The following is a 17,674-nucleotide window of genomic DNA, read 5'->3' on the forward strand; positions in this document are numbered from 1 at the left end:
GACATTGTGACTCTTTTCCCTAAGCGGCTGCGGCAGGAACAGGCAGCGAGGAAAAGAAAACCCTTTAGATGCACTTGGTAAGTGTGCCTCCTGTGAAAGCTGAAGACCCGACTGCAGTGATCCCGGGGGATGCAGGGGCTCCTCGGGGTCTCAGTGAGCTCCCTCCACCGGCCGCCCCGCAAAAGTCCACCACACTTCCTGGAAGGGAATGTGTCCGTGAATTACTGTGGACCTCAGGATGCATGGAGCTCTGTTTCATCTGAAGCTAAAAAGAGGACAACAGACGCCAACAATTTGGAGCAGTGGGGCTGAGAGAAGGCAGTCCATACCGGGTGGGCAACAATTTCCTTAACAATTCTGCTTCTGTTCAGAAAAGCACCTAAAAGGGTGGTTGACCCGAGACACATCCGGGCCTTTTTGATTTAGGAGTTACAGTGGAGAATTAACTTTGATCTGGGCATTACGCTCTGGCCACAAGATTCCCAGGGCTTCCCGGTCTCGGGAACATGTATCCTGAGGAGTGAAAAATATGCATTTATGTCTCCCGCCTCAGGGGAATGACACACAAATGGAATAATGTGGAAAGGTCAGACAGAAGCAGGGGAGTAAGCCGTCCGCACCAGCTACTGCGGGGTTATCTCTTTCTAGCGTCATGGCCTCAAATGCGATGGACGCACCCCCGCTAGAGCTAAACTTTTCCTTCTCTTAACAATTCGCTTTAAATCTAGTATCTAGAAATGTGGCTCAACAGACATGGCAAGAACATGAGCACCTCAGAAAGAATCGACGCCAAAACCATATGTGCACACAGACAAACACACACACACAAACACACTTATACACCCCTTCTTCAAACTCAGTCTCTACCATGTGCCTTTTCAAGCCACAAAACACCAACCACACAAGCTTTTTTTCCCTCTTTTTTTGTTATAAATTTTAGGGTGAAAATGAATCTTTAGCTGGGATTCCCTGCCTGTGAGTGTAGCTGTGGACGGGGGTATGGGTCAATGTTGATTTTCTTTTTTCTTTTTTTTTTTTTTTTTTGGTCACGTTCCCTTAGCTCACCTGCAAATCGGTGTGAATAAGTGATTATCAGTTGCCAGCAGTTGCCCGAAGGCTTGCTGGCTATCTGTTTTTAAAACCTTATTGCATCAACAATGGATCAACAGGATGGACAGAAGGACACCACACCCTAAACCAGTGCAGGGACTCATCTTTGACTCTCACCCTTGGAGCCCTTTGTTTTGTTCATTCTCTTTCTCAAACCCTTTACTTTCCACTCTCTGTTCGTGTCCCCAGCTCTCCATGTGATCTGGGGCCATTTCTTACCAGGACCCCGGTCCTCTGTGCCCCAGCAGTATAAGGGGACACAGAGGATGTACCCCACATAGGATAGTGAGGGCATGGTGAGCTCTTGGATGTGAAACAGATTTAAAGAAGAAAACTTTGCCAAATACATGGAATTCTTGCTGTTAAAAAATGACTTGGCTTTGTCCCAGAAGGTGTCGGCCATGAGATGGTATCTCCTCAGAGAGGAATGGAACAATGGGAACCTTAGGGCAGGCACTGGGTTGGAAAGGTGACAGAGAGGTTCATATTGAAAGAGGGACAGGGTCAGTGTGCAGGACCACAGCTGTCTCTCTTGGGATTACCTCTCTTTGTATACATGCTCCATCTCCACTGGGGTGTGTGGGGAACACAGGGACCTCTGTGTCTGCTGTGTATTTGTGTGTCTGTGTGGAAATGCTGACATGTTCCTGCACTGACAGTAGTTCCCTTCCAAAGACAGGGAGGGTGATTTCCCATCTTTACCAACACCAAGGAGGTCCTCAGAGAGCCCTTGCCTGCTCGCTCCCATGACCTCCAAACAGCATTCCAGCCAGAGACAATGGCAAAACACAACCAACTGCCTGTGGGAGACTCTCAGATTAACCTGGTGCCACAGCTTGTCTTTAAGTCCTTTGCACACAAAGAGTTTGGAAATGTAAGTATAGTATCTCCAAAAAGAGAAATACAGGGAGAAGTCCAGCCCCAGCCCCCCGCCCCTTGGGTTTGCATCTTCCTCTGCTAGGCTGCCACCACCATGCATCCATTATAGCCATCTTGGCCCTCACCCCCCCCCCCCACCCCAACTATAAAATATTGAGAAACAGCAGAAAGAAGTGGATTTGTTGGTGAAGACAGGAGGGAGAAGCTGGAAGGAGAGGGCAAGCCACCAGGCCATTGTCAAGGTTGACAGTGTCAGACTGTCAGAGAAACTGGAGCTCCATTATGGGGGTTTCTGCCCTGGCCCCTGCTTCTTTCGCTCACGACCCAACTATGGGGCATTTCACTCTCCCAAGCTTCACAAAAGCATCAGTGGACTTACCTGTGGCTGAAATCCTTTGAGGTCGCTGGCTGCAAGGTCACTGGCTGTGAGGAGCTGGAAAAGAACAAAGGAGTCTTCCTGAGTGATACTTTTCCAAGTCTGCACACAGTATCCCCAGGACCACTGATCAGCAATGGACTCACCACTGCCCAGATCTGGAGCTTGGGAAGCATAATTGCAAAAGGCAAACATGGTATTTCCAGGCTAGGAAACTAGACCCAACAGCCTTCTCACCTTGTGTCCACCACACCTCTGACTTGATCTCCCTCTCCTGCCCTCTCTCTATGCGCCACCAATTCTACGAATGGTCTTAAATTATAGATCAGGGACTATGTGTCGACGTCAGCAGGTCCATAGGCTTCTGAAATTGTGCACGAATTTATAGATGCATAACACTTCCTTAGGAAGAGGATCCCTGACTTTCTTCCTACTATCCAAGTAGTCTGTGATACCAAAGCTAAAGATACAGTTACAGACCATCTCCTTGGGAGGGCTGCTTTTTCCTCTTCTTCTCCCTCTTCCCCTCCCCTCTACTTGGCACCTCCCCTTTCTTCTCCTTCTCCTCCTCCCCTTCCTTCTTTTTTTTCTTTTTTTTCTTTTTCTTCTGTAAAAATAACCCTTCCCTTTGCCCACCTGCATGTAACTCAGTTTCCCTTCATCATATATTACCTTTGATCTTACATACTATTTAGGTGTTCACAGCTTATGCCTCAAACTGTCATGTACAAAATTGGAAGATAAGAGTCACGTTTAGATATTTTCTGGGTCTCTGTGTTTAATCAATATTAAAGGGTCAAGTTCATGTTTTGATATTTTTGCATCCTCTCCAGAAAGCACTAGATAGAAGCGTACGATTAATTACTAAAATAATCACATTCTTTATTGTTGCTCAAAAATGCTGGGAAATTGTAGGATCAAGAGAAAAAGGGCAGATGCTTATTTTGATTCAAGGAGTGTGACTGCTAGCTTTGTTAGGCCTGGAGAGCGTTTGCGAAAAATAGGAAAGATTTCATGTTTGCTGTAACAATATTTTGTTTGGTTCAAGAAAGAGAGGGAGTCACACTGGGCTCCAGTGCCTCCAGCCTTCAGGAAAGCTCAACGGGGCTGTTCAGCTTCTTTACATCACTTTGCCAAAAATGATACAGGAAGTGGTGCTAACTCCAGCACAGAGCTGAAATGAGGCGGGTACGCTCCACCTCTGTCCTCACACCCAGGCCTGACGGCTAGGCTCCCCAGGCTACAGGGGCCCAGAGAAGGTGGCATTCGTCGTGACAGCCAGCCAGTCCGTTTGGCCCCTCTGTTTGTTACAAAACAGCCAAGCAACAAGCCATGAGGGCACTTGACTAGTCACTGAGTACCAAACTGAATCGTAAGACAGTCCCCGTCTTTAAGGAACCTGCAGTTGCATTGAGGACTAGATACATGTATGTCAGTGCGAGTAGAGGGTCGAGTAGAGTAGAAGCATCAAACCGTGCGTGCACAGAGCAAGAGAGGTCAGGGAGTGAGGGTGGGGGGCCGTCGAAAGAAGACGAGCTTGAACTGAGTCTTGCAAGTAGAAAGGGAGCAGGATAAGGCGTCTTTCTCCCCACCCCCACCCCCACCCCGACCCTTAACAGAGTTCACCAGATAGAGAGAAGGTGTGAGACAGAACATCTACTTCCTCCTAGTTCTGAGACACTTCATCTGGAAATCAACCACAAGCATGTTCAAGGCATCTCAACATATGCACTTTTCCCTCATGTCAGCGGTTTTGGGATTGAGAACTTGCCAGATCCATCTGTCTGGATATAGAGACATGGCATCTTGGGTTATTACTTGTTATGTCCCTAGCTCAACAAAATTAGGATCTATCTATCCTACCTTCCTGGAAGTCTTATAACCTCTTCCCTTCTCTTAAAGGAAACCAGATGCATGCAATTTACTTCTTAATGATTTAAGGGGTCTGTTTTATGCTGTCATGTGTATTTTTTTTATTTCTTCACCTAACAAGACCATGCCCCACAAGACCGTGATTTATATCGTATGTAACTTCTGCATTCCTCAAAGTGATGAGGAGTCTAGACAGGTGATTAGGCAATAAATACCTGTTGGCCAAATGACTTAAAAGGAAAGTGGGGAATATTGTCAACCCAGAGGTGAGAGCGAGAATGGCCCAGTTGCTGAGCCTGGAGAGCAGAAGTGTGAGAGGGCTTGTGACACCCTTCAAGTCGACAAGAGGAAATGGCACTCAGTATCTAGAGCATTTCCTGTATGAAGTAGGCACTCAGATAATTTGAATGAATTAATTAACTTACACGATGAGAGCAAGCTCTTCTCTTGCCGCTGTATTTATGTGTGACTATTGGTGTACACTTCAGCGTAGGTGTCAAAGGTTAAATTGAAGGAAAGACAGGATGAAAGAGGAAGAGGTTGAGCAGTGAAGCAACCCACTACCACAGGGAGAGGGGGAGCTCCCCTTCCTGAGGATGAAACAGGACAATGGGCCCAGGGCCGTTTAGATGTGTTAGCTTAGCCAAGGTGGGTTTCGGGAAGGCGGTGACGAGCTGTCAGGTGTGGTTATCAGGTAACTTCTAGAAGTCCTGAATTCCTTACCTTGGGAGATTCTGAACTACTTCCCTCACAGTCTAGCATACACTTCAGGTGTTATCTGACCTGGGAAAGAGCGAAAGGCAAACCTCATGACCTCCTCCTTCAAGGGTTCCTGAATAAGGGTGTGTGGAAGTCTGCTTCTCCCCAGCACCTGGTAAGCACCCCCTGCCGGCCTGGCTCCTGGCTTCTACCTTTGCTCCAACCAAACATATGAGCTCTTGGGCCAAACACCGACCTTGCTCCTTGACCGCTCCCCTTTACACAGCTGATTATTTCCTAAATGTCTACACCTTCTACACCCAGGAAGGGGAGAGGGCTGGCCCTTGGCACTGAATGACCGTGCTCAGATGGGGCTTGGAAATACAGGACGGCGGGGGGGGGGGGGGGCGCCTGGTTGGCTCAGTGGGTTAAAGCCTCTGCCTTCGGCTCAGGTCATGATCCCAGGGTTCTGGGATCGAGTCTTGCATTGGGCTCTCTGCTCAGCAGGGAGCCTGCTTCTTCACCACCCCCCATCTCTACCTGCCTCTGCCTACTTGTGATCTCTTTCTCTCTGTCAAATAAATAAATAAAAATCTTAAAAAAAAAAAAAAAAAAAAGGAAATACAAGACAGGAAGTCCTCCTGTATTCTGCAATCACAGCCCACCTAGATCTGGACCTCCAAAGAGTTTCAGGACCTGAAGGAGACAGTTGAAGTTCTCTGGGTGGATGAGAAAACTCACCGTGTCCCCAGCGCCGTCAGGAGCCACCTCTCCCCGGGAACTGGAGCGAGGGCAGGTCATGGAGCCAGAGAGCCCCCACCATGTCCACCTCTCCCTCCCTTCAACCGCGGCAGCTCTGCTCTTTCACATACACAAATTAATTTGGAATCAAACGTTCTGTCCCTAGAACAAATTTAAACCTTCCGGACTAAGTTCTTATTTTGCAGAAGTTGATAAGCGACTTCTCAAGATCCCAGGGCTAGTTAACCTAGTCATCCCCGGCTGAGGCCTCTAACGTCCAGTCCCTCTGCAAGAACCCCTAACCCCAGACAGAGCGGGCTACCTGCCTGCCTCCATGCTGAAAGTGAGATAACATGTGTGCACAGTACAGGGGAAACTGAGGCCTGGGCAAGAAGACACGAGCGTGTCTCTCCACAAAGCCACTGCCCTGAAAAGCACTGATCCCAGACCCTCCCCAAACCAGCCCCCTCCTCGGAGATGGCCTCATTCTGTCCCCCTGGAGAAAAGCTCCCTGCCCAGAGCAGTCCGGCTGTACGGGGAGCCATCCATGACAGGGAGGCAGAGAGGGAGGAAAATGCAATCTGCATGGCTCTGGGGACTTCAATCAGGCTGAAGTTAATGAAAAGGATCCTGCCTTTTCCCAGGACTGCTAAATGTCTGCACCGCTCCCAGCGAGAGGGTTGAGCGGGTGTTGGGGGAGAAGGGCAGACAGAATTACATTTAAAAGGCAAAGGAAAGAGAAAATTCTTTCATCTCCCTGGTGGAGTGGGCAGTGCTCCTGGGGCCCTGTCTCAGACCATTCTCATTCCTGACACGTCTTGCTGTTCTCTGGAACAGTCCACATTCAAAATATTAGGATGATGACCCTGCTTTCCATTTTTGAGGAGCTGCAATTTCTCTCTTGGCACAGATGTTGTGGGTTTTTTTTTTTTTTTTTTTTTTTTTTGGTCTCTCCAAGCCTGAGTGGTGGGGGCTAAGGAGCAGAGAGGAGGACCAAGGAAGCTGTAGGGCCCTAAGAAGGCAAGAGTCTCTTCACCTCCTGCTTCCACCACCCAGCTCTCTGCATGGGGGGGGGGGGTGTTCCCTTTGCTTCCCTCACCGTCCATCTAGCTGCAGCCCCAGTACCACCTTGTGCCCTCTAGGGCCGCCCCTCAAGCCCTTCCCCCTGCTAACATCTACAGCATCCAAAGCTTCCCTCAGAGGAGGACAGGAGGCAGCTCCCCCTCTCCCTATGCCTGCCTGCCCGGGAACGCCACTTCCCTCTCCTGGCCCCTCGCCAAAAGGACACATCTCATCTGGGGAGGGTGCAGCCTCATATATCCCCACCAATCCCCCAGGCGGACCTGGGTAACATGCATCTGGGAATGGGGTCACTGACACAAAAGAGGGGGATATGGGTCACCCTGGACATCTATCCAGAAGGATCTCAACCTTGCAGACATGCAGCTGGACAAACTGAAGCCTGGTTGCACTGAGGATCCTCTAGGTCATTTGCTTCCCCCCCCCCGCCCCCAGTCCCTCCCTTGTGGGCCAGAGAGATAAACGATGGCCTGGGAGATGGACAGACGGAGAGACGGATGGGCGGACGATGCTTGCATGCATGGACGCATGGGCAGGTCGGCAGAGAGATAAAAGAACAGAGCAAAGATGGCTTTGGGGAAATAAATGCTTCATTTTAAAATTATGTTTAAATATACCAACCTTTCATTAAGTAAAACATCTACTTAAGGAATGCCTGGGTGGCTCAGTCTGTTAAGCATCTGACTCTTGATTTCAGTGAAGGTCATGGTCTCAGGGTCCTGAGATGGAGCCCCATGTTGGACTCTACTCAGCGGGGTGTGTGCTGGAGATTCTCTCTCCCTCGCCTTCTGCCCCTCCCCCCACTCCCTTGCTCTCTTTCTCAAAGAAAAAAAAAACCCCTCTACTTAATCGCCTTTACACACACACATTCAACCTGTTCCCCTTTCCTATTTTATAGGAAGTGGATCTTTTTCTCCCCCTTTACTTTGTGAAGTGTCACCTGCTTCCTCCTTTGTCTGTAGGATGGAAACTGAACCCCAAGCCAACCCAGCCCCTCTGCGCACACAATTCAGGACAGCCTCTGTCCTAGCAGGCTGGGACAAACACCCAGGCAAATGTGTTATGAGGGTGTCAGAAACCAACTAGCCCCACTCTCTAACTTGGCAAAAGGAAACTGAGGCTCAGAAAGATTGCGAGTCACCCAATGGATAACGTGGAACAAAACCAGCTCTGTGTATGCAACTGAGAGAAAGTCTCAGATGCCCTCACACGGAGGACCGGGAGACTCTGAAAGGGCTGGGGAGCACCGCAAGGTGAGTCACGGTTAAGACAGAAAAAAAGGAAAGAAGGTGAAGGTGATTTCCACGAAGCAGCGGGCTCTGGAAGCACCCACCAGCAGTGAGCCCACGGCTCCACGGGGACCACAGAAGAAAACGTGGAAAGTGGAAAAGGGAGGTGAAACGGAACCGTCAGGTTGCCTCTCCCCATGGGGCCGATAAACTGCCACTGCTGTACAAAAGGCCATTTGCTAGACTCGGAGGAGGAAGACTCACGTCCCAGCCTGGTCCCAGCTCAACACATGATGGGGGATCTGTCATGGGCTCACACTTCACCTGTCTGGGTCTTCTTTTACTGCCTATAGATGAATGCTATGCTCTCTCTGGCCCTATGCTTCCAGCAGCCCAAAGTGTCCTTATCTTAGGGATGAAAAAGAGATGGAGCAGACTGTCTCTGGTTTCTTCCCTCTTCTCTTTCCTAGCAACTCTCCCTGCAAGACACATCCTTCAACTGTCTGGAAGAATCCCTAATCAGAAGGACGGAAGGAAAGGTGGTGGGATGGTCTCGTATCCCTCTTCACTACTGGACCGCTGTGCAAACAGGAACTTAGGCAGATGGTCATTCGGACTGCTACATGGGTTCCTCATCCCAGTAAGCCTGCAGTCACCTCCACAATCGAGCTCCAGGTAAACAACCTTACGATTCCAAAAGCATTAGTCTACCTGCCAAGACATTTGGGGTGTGTGGCATGGAAGCCACACAGCTGGCTTCCCATCAGCCTAAGAAGCAAGCAACACACTGAAAGCTGCCATCTTGGTCTGGCTGATGGTCCCTTTGCTAAAAGCCCTCAGCCCTCAGCCCTCATGGAATTTTAAAGGTTGAACCTGAAACCACTGACAGCTCCAGGCTTAGCTATGGAATCCCTGCCCAAAGAGCAATAAGGATGACTAATAATAACTGAATATAATGCCAAGCAGGCCTGGTCTTGATTTCTTATTTATTTTTCTTAATGATGGGGTTCTAACATTTACAGGTGAGATGTCTAACAAAATCCCCTAGGTACGCAGCCAAAAGAGCTTACTCTTTTTTTTTTTTTTTTTTAATTCCATGCATAACCTTCCACATAGAGCCTATGTTCTAATGGTGGTATGTGTATTTGGTTCTTATCCAAGTTATAACTATTTGCACTTCTAAGTGGGAATGTCTTTAATCCTTCTTCTTGTAGATCAGAGCCATAACCACAGACACCTAATGACAGAAGAGGACCCTAATGCCCTAATCTAGAACTCCCTGAGACAATGAGTCTTATTTTATGTTACTTCAAACTGGTGAACTTGTAGAAGCTTGTCCCACCCTTTTTGAAATTCCCATTAGAATTGTTTTTAAACACCTTGTTCCTCAGACCAGGAAAAACAGATGTCGTGGAGACCATTTTGTGTGGCGTTGGGTGGGAAGTTTACAAAGGTCAACCTGGTAGAACTTGGTGACACATGACATGGGTGTTCATAGCCCCATTTCTTAAGGATTTTGGTAAAGTGTAGAGGTTAAGTCATTTCTGAAGGTAACAACCCGCAGAAGGTAGAACGTCTGTGGAACCTCGTTTGGCTGACTCATGTTCTTTCTCACTCCATCTTAAGGCTCTGAGCCCTGCTCTTTGGGGAATGTGTGTTATCAGAGGTTTCATCTCATCCTCTGCGATGCTGACACCTCAAAGAGAACCATGCAAAACAAACTTGGAGAACAGTGCTTCTCCAAGTGTACCCCGAGGAGCCCCGGATTCCACAGAAGCGTCCCGGGACTATGCGCTGGTGACGGACAGGAGCTGAGGTGGGGCGTGCCAACCCCTCACCCACTTCATCCAGGGCAGCACAACCTCCACTGGCATTTCATATTGGACTTCTACGCTAAGATGATTTAGAGCTTTGTAAGAAAGAAATTTTGAAAACTCTTATCTTAAAAGAGAAGGCCCTTAGATAGGGGAACCCACCATTCACAGCGCTAACAGAACATACCTGGGGAAAAGAGAATTAACCTTTAGAACTCATTTTAAGAACACATTAGACCTCATTTTAGGAACTCAGCCTTTAATACTTGCCATGAGTTACTCATCAGGAAAATGTGTTCTCTTCCTTTCTTTATGCTCTCTGCCGGCAGTGATGTCTGCTGTCTTCATCTAAAGTTCCGCAAGCTACATGCTTAAGAAAGCATAACTAATTTACCAGGAAAAGAAGGAGCTAAAGATATGCCGCTTCTCAGGAACACAATCTGGGCTGTAGGTCCTTCCCTTTGAACGAAATGAAGAAATCACATCGCAAGCCTCTGTGGGCTATTTGCAAAGTCCGTAGAAGGCCAGTAACGGAGGTTCCCTTCACTGAACATACGCCAGGCGAGGCTGGGTGCTGAGGCAGGGAGGGAATCCACCCCTGTCTCCTTCTCATCATTCGCTGAGTTTCTGCTTAGAACTGACCAGATGATCTGCTCGCTTGGCTCTAAAACTAGTATTAAAGCTTTCAAACGCGTCTCCTTGGCGAATCCCAGGAAATTGATTTACACCCCTGGGCTCACTCGCAGCAGAGAATGGAAAAGTCAGAAGGTGCTTGCTTCAGAGAGGGTCTGAGCACTAGAATCAAAAGCTCTTCTCCTCAGCTCAGTGTAGCCAATTTGGCTGAGAATCAGAGTCCCTCGGGCCAAATCTGGAGCAATTAATCACGGTTACAGGTGAGTATCTGAAAGGGAAACCGTCAAGCAGGACCCAGGGATGGCTGAACCTCGTAGATGCGAGCAGCCACAGCTTCTGCAAGCCCCAGGTAAAGTGGAAGGATCAGCTCCAGAAAGCCTACCCTGAGCTCCTGGGAATTATAATGTGAGAAATCATTCATTTTTCAAGACCCACTTTTGCCTGTGGTTGTACCAAGTAGATGCTTCAGCTCTATTATCCCTCCTCATGTTCACGTTACCAATACAGGGCAGAGCTGTTTTCAACAGTTAACAGTTGAGCAAACTGAGGCTCAAACTGGTTAAATTATTCATGGTTTTGGAGGCAAAAAGTGGCCGAACTGGAATGTGATAATGACTCCGAATCAGGACAAGGCCAGTCCCCTGCCTGAGGCATACGGGACCCCCTTCAGGCATCCCTGCATGGATTGGTGCCTTCTCTGTTCCTATCATGCCCAGTAGGCATCCAGGGACATTAGCATCGACAGTTGTGCCCCAAATAATCTGCCACGCGGGTACCATGAACCCTGGGTAGCCTCACAGCACAGGCATCTAAGGTAATGGCCTACTGTCTTGATCTTCCTCTCAAATGTCTCTGAACTCAAGATGACATTTTCAAAGGAACTTTTTGTTCATGAATTCTGTCTGACCAAGAATCTGCCCCATACACTTCCACCGCCACAAACACTGTTCCTTATCATGTGCATCCTCTCTTCCTAACCAGGCTTATACCCTTTCCCCACCCCCTCCTTTCTCTCCTCCTTTCCTTCTCCCTTTCCAGCTAATTAGGGCATGCCAGGGTCCAGGCACCATCACAGATGCTGGGAATCCCCATGAACTCATCAATGCTTTCCAGGGATCAGCTCATATCACTACACTTTCTCAAGAACCTCATGACTATGTCCATTTTAAGAATGAGAGAGCGGAAACTTAGCCATGTGAAATAACTTATTTAAAGTTGCAAGACAGTAATCGACAGATCTGGAGAGTCTGCTCAATTCCAATTGAGACTACTCCATACGTGCGGTGCTGCCAACAGTCTAGATGCTGTCGTGGCCATCTAGAAAAGATCTCTGTCTTTTAGGGATGCCAACTAAGACACAAGGAGGCAGGTGTTTGGGGGGGGGGGCCAAGATAACCAAAGCAGTAATGAGAAGGGGATAGTTGCATTCCAAGGAAGAATAATATCATCATGGTCACATAGGTGGGCACTTTCAATAACACACAAAAATGGGAAATCCCAAGTATTCCACCTCTGCTAAGCATGAAGCATGGCTTATGTCCTCCTTGAATGCAGCAGAGCACGAGGACCAGGAGGAAGAAGTCGTCCGGGCAGTTTTGCACCTGACAGAATGATGGAGCTGGACAGCAGGTACAATTTTCAGGGGAGACAGACAACCATCTTTTTCAAAGGTAAGAGAAGTGAAACCAGAGTTCTTCCTCTTTTGCAAGAAACAACCTTCACAAACTAAAATTTGAAAGACAGTCTTTGTTTACCAAATACCTCTGCTTACAGTTTTCATCTGAAAGAGGAGTTAGGTTTTTTGTTTTGTTTTGTTTTGTTTATTTTTTAGTACACATGCTGCTAAAGCGAGCACTAGTTAAGTATTTTTAAAGAAGATCTGGTTATTTGCTTCTTCACTTTACCTAAGCCACGTGAAACATGGCCGTTTATATGCTTTGCTTTTGGTGGAAATGACAATCTCTTTGAGCTGCCATCTGAAACCTGTTTGCACAACCAGTGTGCAATTTCTTTCACAAATGGCCCTGCTTTTGCATTAGTGTTACAGCCCTAAGAGTGCTGAGTCCTCATTTGGTCCTACCACTCCCTGGGATCAGAGTTCTTGGAGGACGGAAATACCTGGCTGTTTCCAGAGTGGTTCTTCACCATTGGCCATAGGCTACAGGGTCTCCCACAGCTTCTAAAGATGACCCCTGATATATTTAGCTAGCAGAACATCTTCAGAAAATAGGATGCAAATCCCCAGCGTGATGACCTTGAAGGAGGCATGGTCCCGTGGCACACATGCCCTGGTACTTTGGTAAAAATCTGTCCCTCTTGTATTTTATACAGGACTTCTGGAAACGTTTGGCTGTTTCCTGGGGCATGTGTCTGTTTGTGTTTTGTGCAGTCCTGCCTTGACTATGGGTTGCTAAAAAATGGTCCCTTGGGATTTCATTTTCAAGAATAAGACGACTGTTTGACAGAGGTGTTTGGAAAATGAGGGTTTCCCTTTTGTCAAAGCGGCCCCGGCAAATGCGGATTCTATCTACCCACACCTCTTCTGCAAATAAGGTATCCTTTAAATTGTTCTCCCCCAAGTCTCATGTGTGCCTGATTCCCAACCCACTCATTTTGGGACAAACTTGCCCCTAATTTCTGGCTGGCTCGGTTGGAGATGCCTCTCTACACGTTGCCCACCGAGAATGCACAAAATGAATGAACAACACAGATGCTGCATCAGTGGGACAGGACGTGGCTGCTAACTCAGTCTGAGACCCTTAGTAATCTTAGGTCCAAGCCACGTATTTATAGCACAAACATAAAGGGTCTACCACAGAGATTGGCAACGATCACTTCTGCAGCCATATTTGGCAATTCACAGGTAGTGGGACCCCAGTGCAAATCACATCTCCACCTGGTTCTTAGCCCTCCCCACCTCTGACATGAGGAGCTCTGCCAGCCTGTGTGTCGGGGAAAGGCCATGGGGGGACCCACTAGTTGCCCTGGCCATTATCTCGCTTCATACATACTATCTATCACTATCTATCACCCTTCGGGGTGGGATATCACAGAACATGGTAGAGCAGTTGCATGATAAGAAGTAAGGCTCTTGGCAGCACTGAGGAGTTAGTGAAGCCTAAGTGTGTCTTTAGAAGAATGTATACCTTCCCTCCCTCACTGGCCTTTCAGACAGTAACTGGCCTCTTGCTTCTCTCCACATCCCTTCCTACTTAAGCCTGGGTTCAGGGAAGTACCCACTATCAATCAGGTGTGTCGTAATCACCGTGTGACTGGGCTCAGGATAGCTATTGGCTGTGTTTCACTTTTAACCAGGCAAGAAAAATTGGGAGTCTGCATGTCTTTGGATAGAGAGAAATTCCAGATCTAAGGAATTTGAGAGAGGCCCAGCATTTGGAGGGCAAAGGACCCATTGGGACCTGGGAACTATATGAAGCAAGGATGACTCTGTGGTAGACGAGGGACAAGAGGGGAGGGAGGCCCTAACTCGCTGGGCCTAGCGGCTCACCCCTGTAAAGCTATAGCAAAGGCCGAGTCATGTCGATGCCAGGGCCCCGTCTCTTCAGCACCCTACAGCTTTCCTTGACCTCATGAGATATTAACAGGAATCTCAATTCTAAGACACACAGCTTCTTTCCACATAAAATGGAAGAGTTTGACAACGAGGCTGTCTTTTAATTATTTACTCTGTAATCGACTAGGTGAGACATGGCTGGGATTCTTCATAGCCCAGCCCAGGGAACATTGCCCTATTTCAACATATAAAGTGTTTTTATTATAACAAGTAGGAAGCACGAGATGGATAAAATAAATACTTTTACGCCCTAGACCTAAAAACGTTTCAAAGGATGATCTCGCTTAATCATCCCAACAGCAAAACAAAACAGAGAGGGACAGAAAACTATCCCGCTTGTTTGACAGATGGAGGAAATGAGGCAAAAAAATCGGTCAGTGATTTGCCCAGGGCCGTGTTCTTGGCTGTAGAAGTCTTAGTGTGGAAGGGATCTTGGGGCGTGAGTATCCAGACCTCCCTCCAAAGCAGGAATCCCCTTCTCGAACTTCTCCGACAGATGGACACCCAGCTTGAACACTTCAGAGGAAGTGGCATTGCCATTTTCGTGCCACAGCAAGAGCCTAGAGCACGCTCTACCTTTATTCTGTTGAAATATGCCTCACTGAAACTCAGCCCCAGAGTCCCGAGAACAGAAACTAACGGCGTGTTGTTTTTAAAACCATCATGATCTTCCTGTCAGGCAGAGAATGTGAACCCCATTTTACAGATGAGGAAACAGACGGACTCATCAACTTACTCCAGACTGCACATCCTAACTTAGAGCCACCTATCAAACCAAAGGATTTGGTGTGGGTTCCCCTTTCTCCTACATTCTCCAGCTTTGCACACGTACACACCCATGCTCCAGTATGCTCAGTCCTCCAGTCATGAGCCGTCCTGGATGTTTCTGGTTCCAGGTATCAGACCTGTACATCTCTAGGTGGAATGTCCCAAGTGCTTCCAACTCTCCTTCTCTGTAAATGGTTCCCAGTGTCATTGCCATGTAGTTATAAATGCCCCCTCTTAAAAATGCACCCCATATCAGAGGGAGGAGTAATTGTTACTCATCAGTCTTGTGCTGACAAATCTTTAATAACTGACTCTCGGAAGGTAGCAAAACCCGAGTGTACGGCATCTGCCAATAAACTCCCATAGTGTAAGCTCTCCTGCTGTTTCAAGCTACCAACCTGAAGAGACTGATTGCAGAGCTGGGAACATGTGTCCCCAGGTGGTCCGTGCCACCAGGAGCTGGCTCCGTCAGCACCCCCCTGCTGTCCTCGTGGGCCTACCTGCTAAAGACCACCGACAGCTGGACTGGAACCCAGGCCAGGGGACTCGCATGACACAGCCCAACAAGCTTAGGAATGAATATGTCCTCTGTGTAAATCTCGCTGAGCAGCAGGCTTGGCTACTGAAAGGAATAAATGTGAAAGATGCCAATATTCATCCAATAAATTCATGCAATAAATATTTATTTTTCTAGGAACTGGGGCCATAAGAATGACAATAAAAAATCAAGTCCTTGCTTTCAATGAGGCAGACGATGAAGTAAAATGGTAACAATAGGAATACTAATAATGATGTAAGCTGTCGATTTTAATAAAAGATGAAAAAGAAGAAAGGCCATGGGGGATGGAGAAGTAGGGATGAAGTAAGAAAGTGAGCCATGGGCTATTTGGGAGAAGAGCAGTCCAAACAGAGAAAACATAGGGGCGCCTGGGTGGCTTAGCAGGTTAAGCCTCTGTCTTTGGCTCAGGTCATGATTTCAGGGTCCTGGGATCGAGTCCCACATCAGGCTCTCTGCTCAGCGGGGAGCCTCCTTCCCCTCACCCTCTCTGCCTGCCTTTCTGCCTACTTGTGATCTCTGTCAAATAAGTAAATAAAAAATTTTAAAAATCTTCAAACAGAGGAAACATGATGTGGACAGTTACTGACATGACCATGTGCTCCCCGTCCTGGCAAAAGAGCAAGGAGGCCCGTGTAGCTAGAGCAGAGCAGGCAGGGGGAACAGTGGTTAGCAGTGAGCGTTGAGTCAAGCTACAGAGCCATTAAGTATTAATCCCAATGTTTAGGACACAGTACCTTACTCTAAATGGCCTGGGCAAGTCACTGGAGAAGCCCAGGCACTGGACATGGTCTGAGTTCCCCAGGACGCTGTTCCCTTGGCTGCTGCGTGGAGAACGGGCTCCAGTATTTGCTGTTGGGTTAGCCATGGAGTGCGAGGGAGACACGCACATGAAGGATGATGCCAAGGGATTTGACCTAAGAAGTTGGAAGAATGGAACGACCATTGGTTCAGACTGGAATGACTGGGGTGGGTGGTGGCGTGGGAAGGGTTGGCAGCGCGGGAGCATCCTGGCGTGGTTGGGTACGGAGAGCTTTGACACAGAACAGGAAGCACACGGGGGCTTGGTGGACGGATGAGCAGCTTGTCCTGGAACGTTAGATATGCTGAGGGTATCCTGGGCGAGGGGTTTGGGGCTCATCCGTGTGGAGGCTGTGTTGAGAAATCCACACTATGAGGAACGCCAGATGAACCTGAGGCAATCACAGCTAAATGCAGTCAACACTCCGAATCAGAGAACTGTGGGAATGGCACTTGGGGGAGATGGACATCAGGCTCAAAGGCATCAAGCGGGAAAATGGCTTGCAAATCGGAATGGCCCCTACCATCTATAATGGGAGAAGAAACTAGACTGAGGTTAGGGCCCATGAATTCGAAGCCAAAGCCTGGCATTACTTAGTGCGATGACCTTGGTCCAGTCACATCCCTAGAGCTCAGTGCATTCACTTGGGAAGTGAGGATATGGGTGAGACAGGGTATCCTGCAAGTCACACATGCCTGATGGTAGAGCAGGGTCAAGTTCAGCTAAAAGCTCTTCCCAGCAGCTTACAGCTGAGCCCCTGTTTTCTTGCCCATGAAGAGCAGGTAACATCCGGGACCTCTCAGGGATGTGGGTGAAAAAAACAATGGCCGTCAGCAGCACAGGGAGGTCGTGTTTCTGAAAGGTGGGCTGCCTCCCTCTTCCTGGGGCCTGTCAGGGGTGTGATGAGGCTCAACCTGGACCACTTCAGTGGGAGAACAGGGACAGCGTCCTGTGCCACATCGCCAGACGGGATGGCTGGCAATGAGCTTTATACTGCTTCCTCTCCCCTACCTGCTCTCAAGCCTGTGACCTTCCAGAATCCTTCCACGTGGGAGGGCTGTGGGCGACATGGAGGGGTTGGGCCATGGCTCTGCTGGGGCTGGGTTTTACGTGGCCACCTCAGCATGAGGCAGACTGTGTGCCTCCCTGGGTGGAGGGCAAGAGTGGGTAAGAGGTGAATGGAAACGCTGCCTCTTCTGTGGAAGCTTTTATTAGAAACAGGGGATTCCCCATGACTATTTCAAACTCTTTTGGCCCAACATGAAATGCCCCAAGGTCAAATTTATTAGTGTATCTCACAGCCCTGAGAACTCTTGGCTTTGGTGCCGAATCCCTCTTATCTCCCTTCCCTCCCTTGAGCCTTGTGATGTAGCCAAAGCAGCTGTTCATACCCCCATCAGCCCCAGAGTGGGTCAATCTTATACAAAAGCAGACACACGCAGGCACTTGCTGCCTTCATGGGGCCGTCGTCAGGAACTAGATGTACTCGGGACACTCTCCAGTGAGGGGAAAGAGGAACTGAGAGAAGATTACATGGCAGA

At 48.4% G+C, this 17,674-nt stretch overlaps 1 protein-coding gene across 6 annotated transcripts in view; it reads right to left on the reverse strand.

Moving 5' to 3' along the window:
• Window positions 1–17,674, reverse strand: part of SETBP1 (SET binding protein 1) — a 362,812-nt gene that overhangs the window by 178,722 nt on the left and 166,416 nt on the right. For all 6 annotated transcript variants that reach the window (XM_082698922.1, XM_082698924.1, XM_082698923.1 and 3 more), the window contains one exon: window positions 2,369–2,422. In XM_082698922.1, coding sequence (XP_082555048.1) covers window positions 2,369–2,422 — 54 coding nt within the window. The remainder of the gene's footprint in view (window positions 1–2,368; window positions 2,423–17,674) is intronic.

The sequence above is a fragment of the Mustela nivalis genome (genome assembly GCF_964662115.1).
Source record: "Mustela nivalis genome assembly, chromosome: 14".
Lineage (NCBI taxonomy): Eukaryota > Metazoa > Chordata > Mammalia > Carnivora > Mustelidae > Mustela > Mustela nivalis.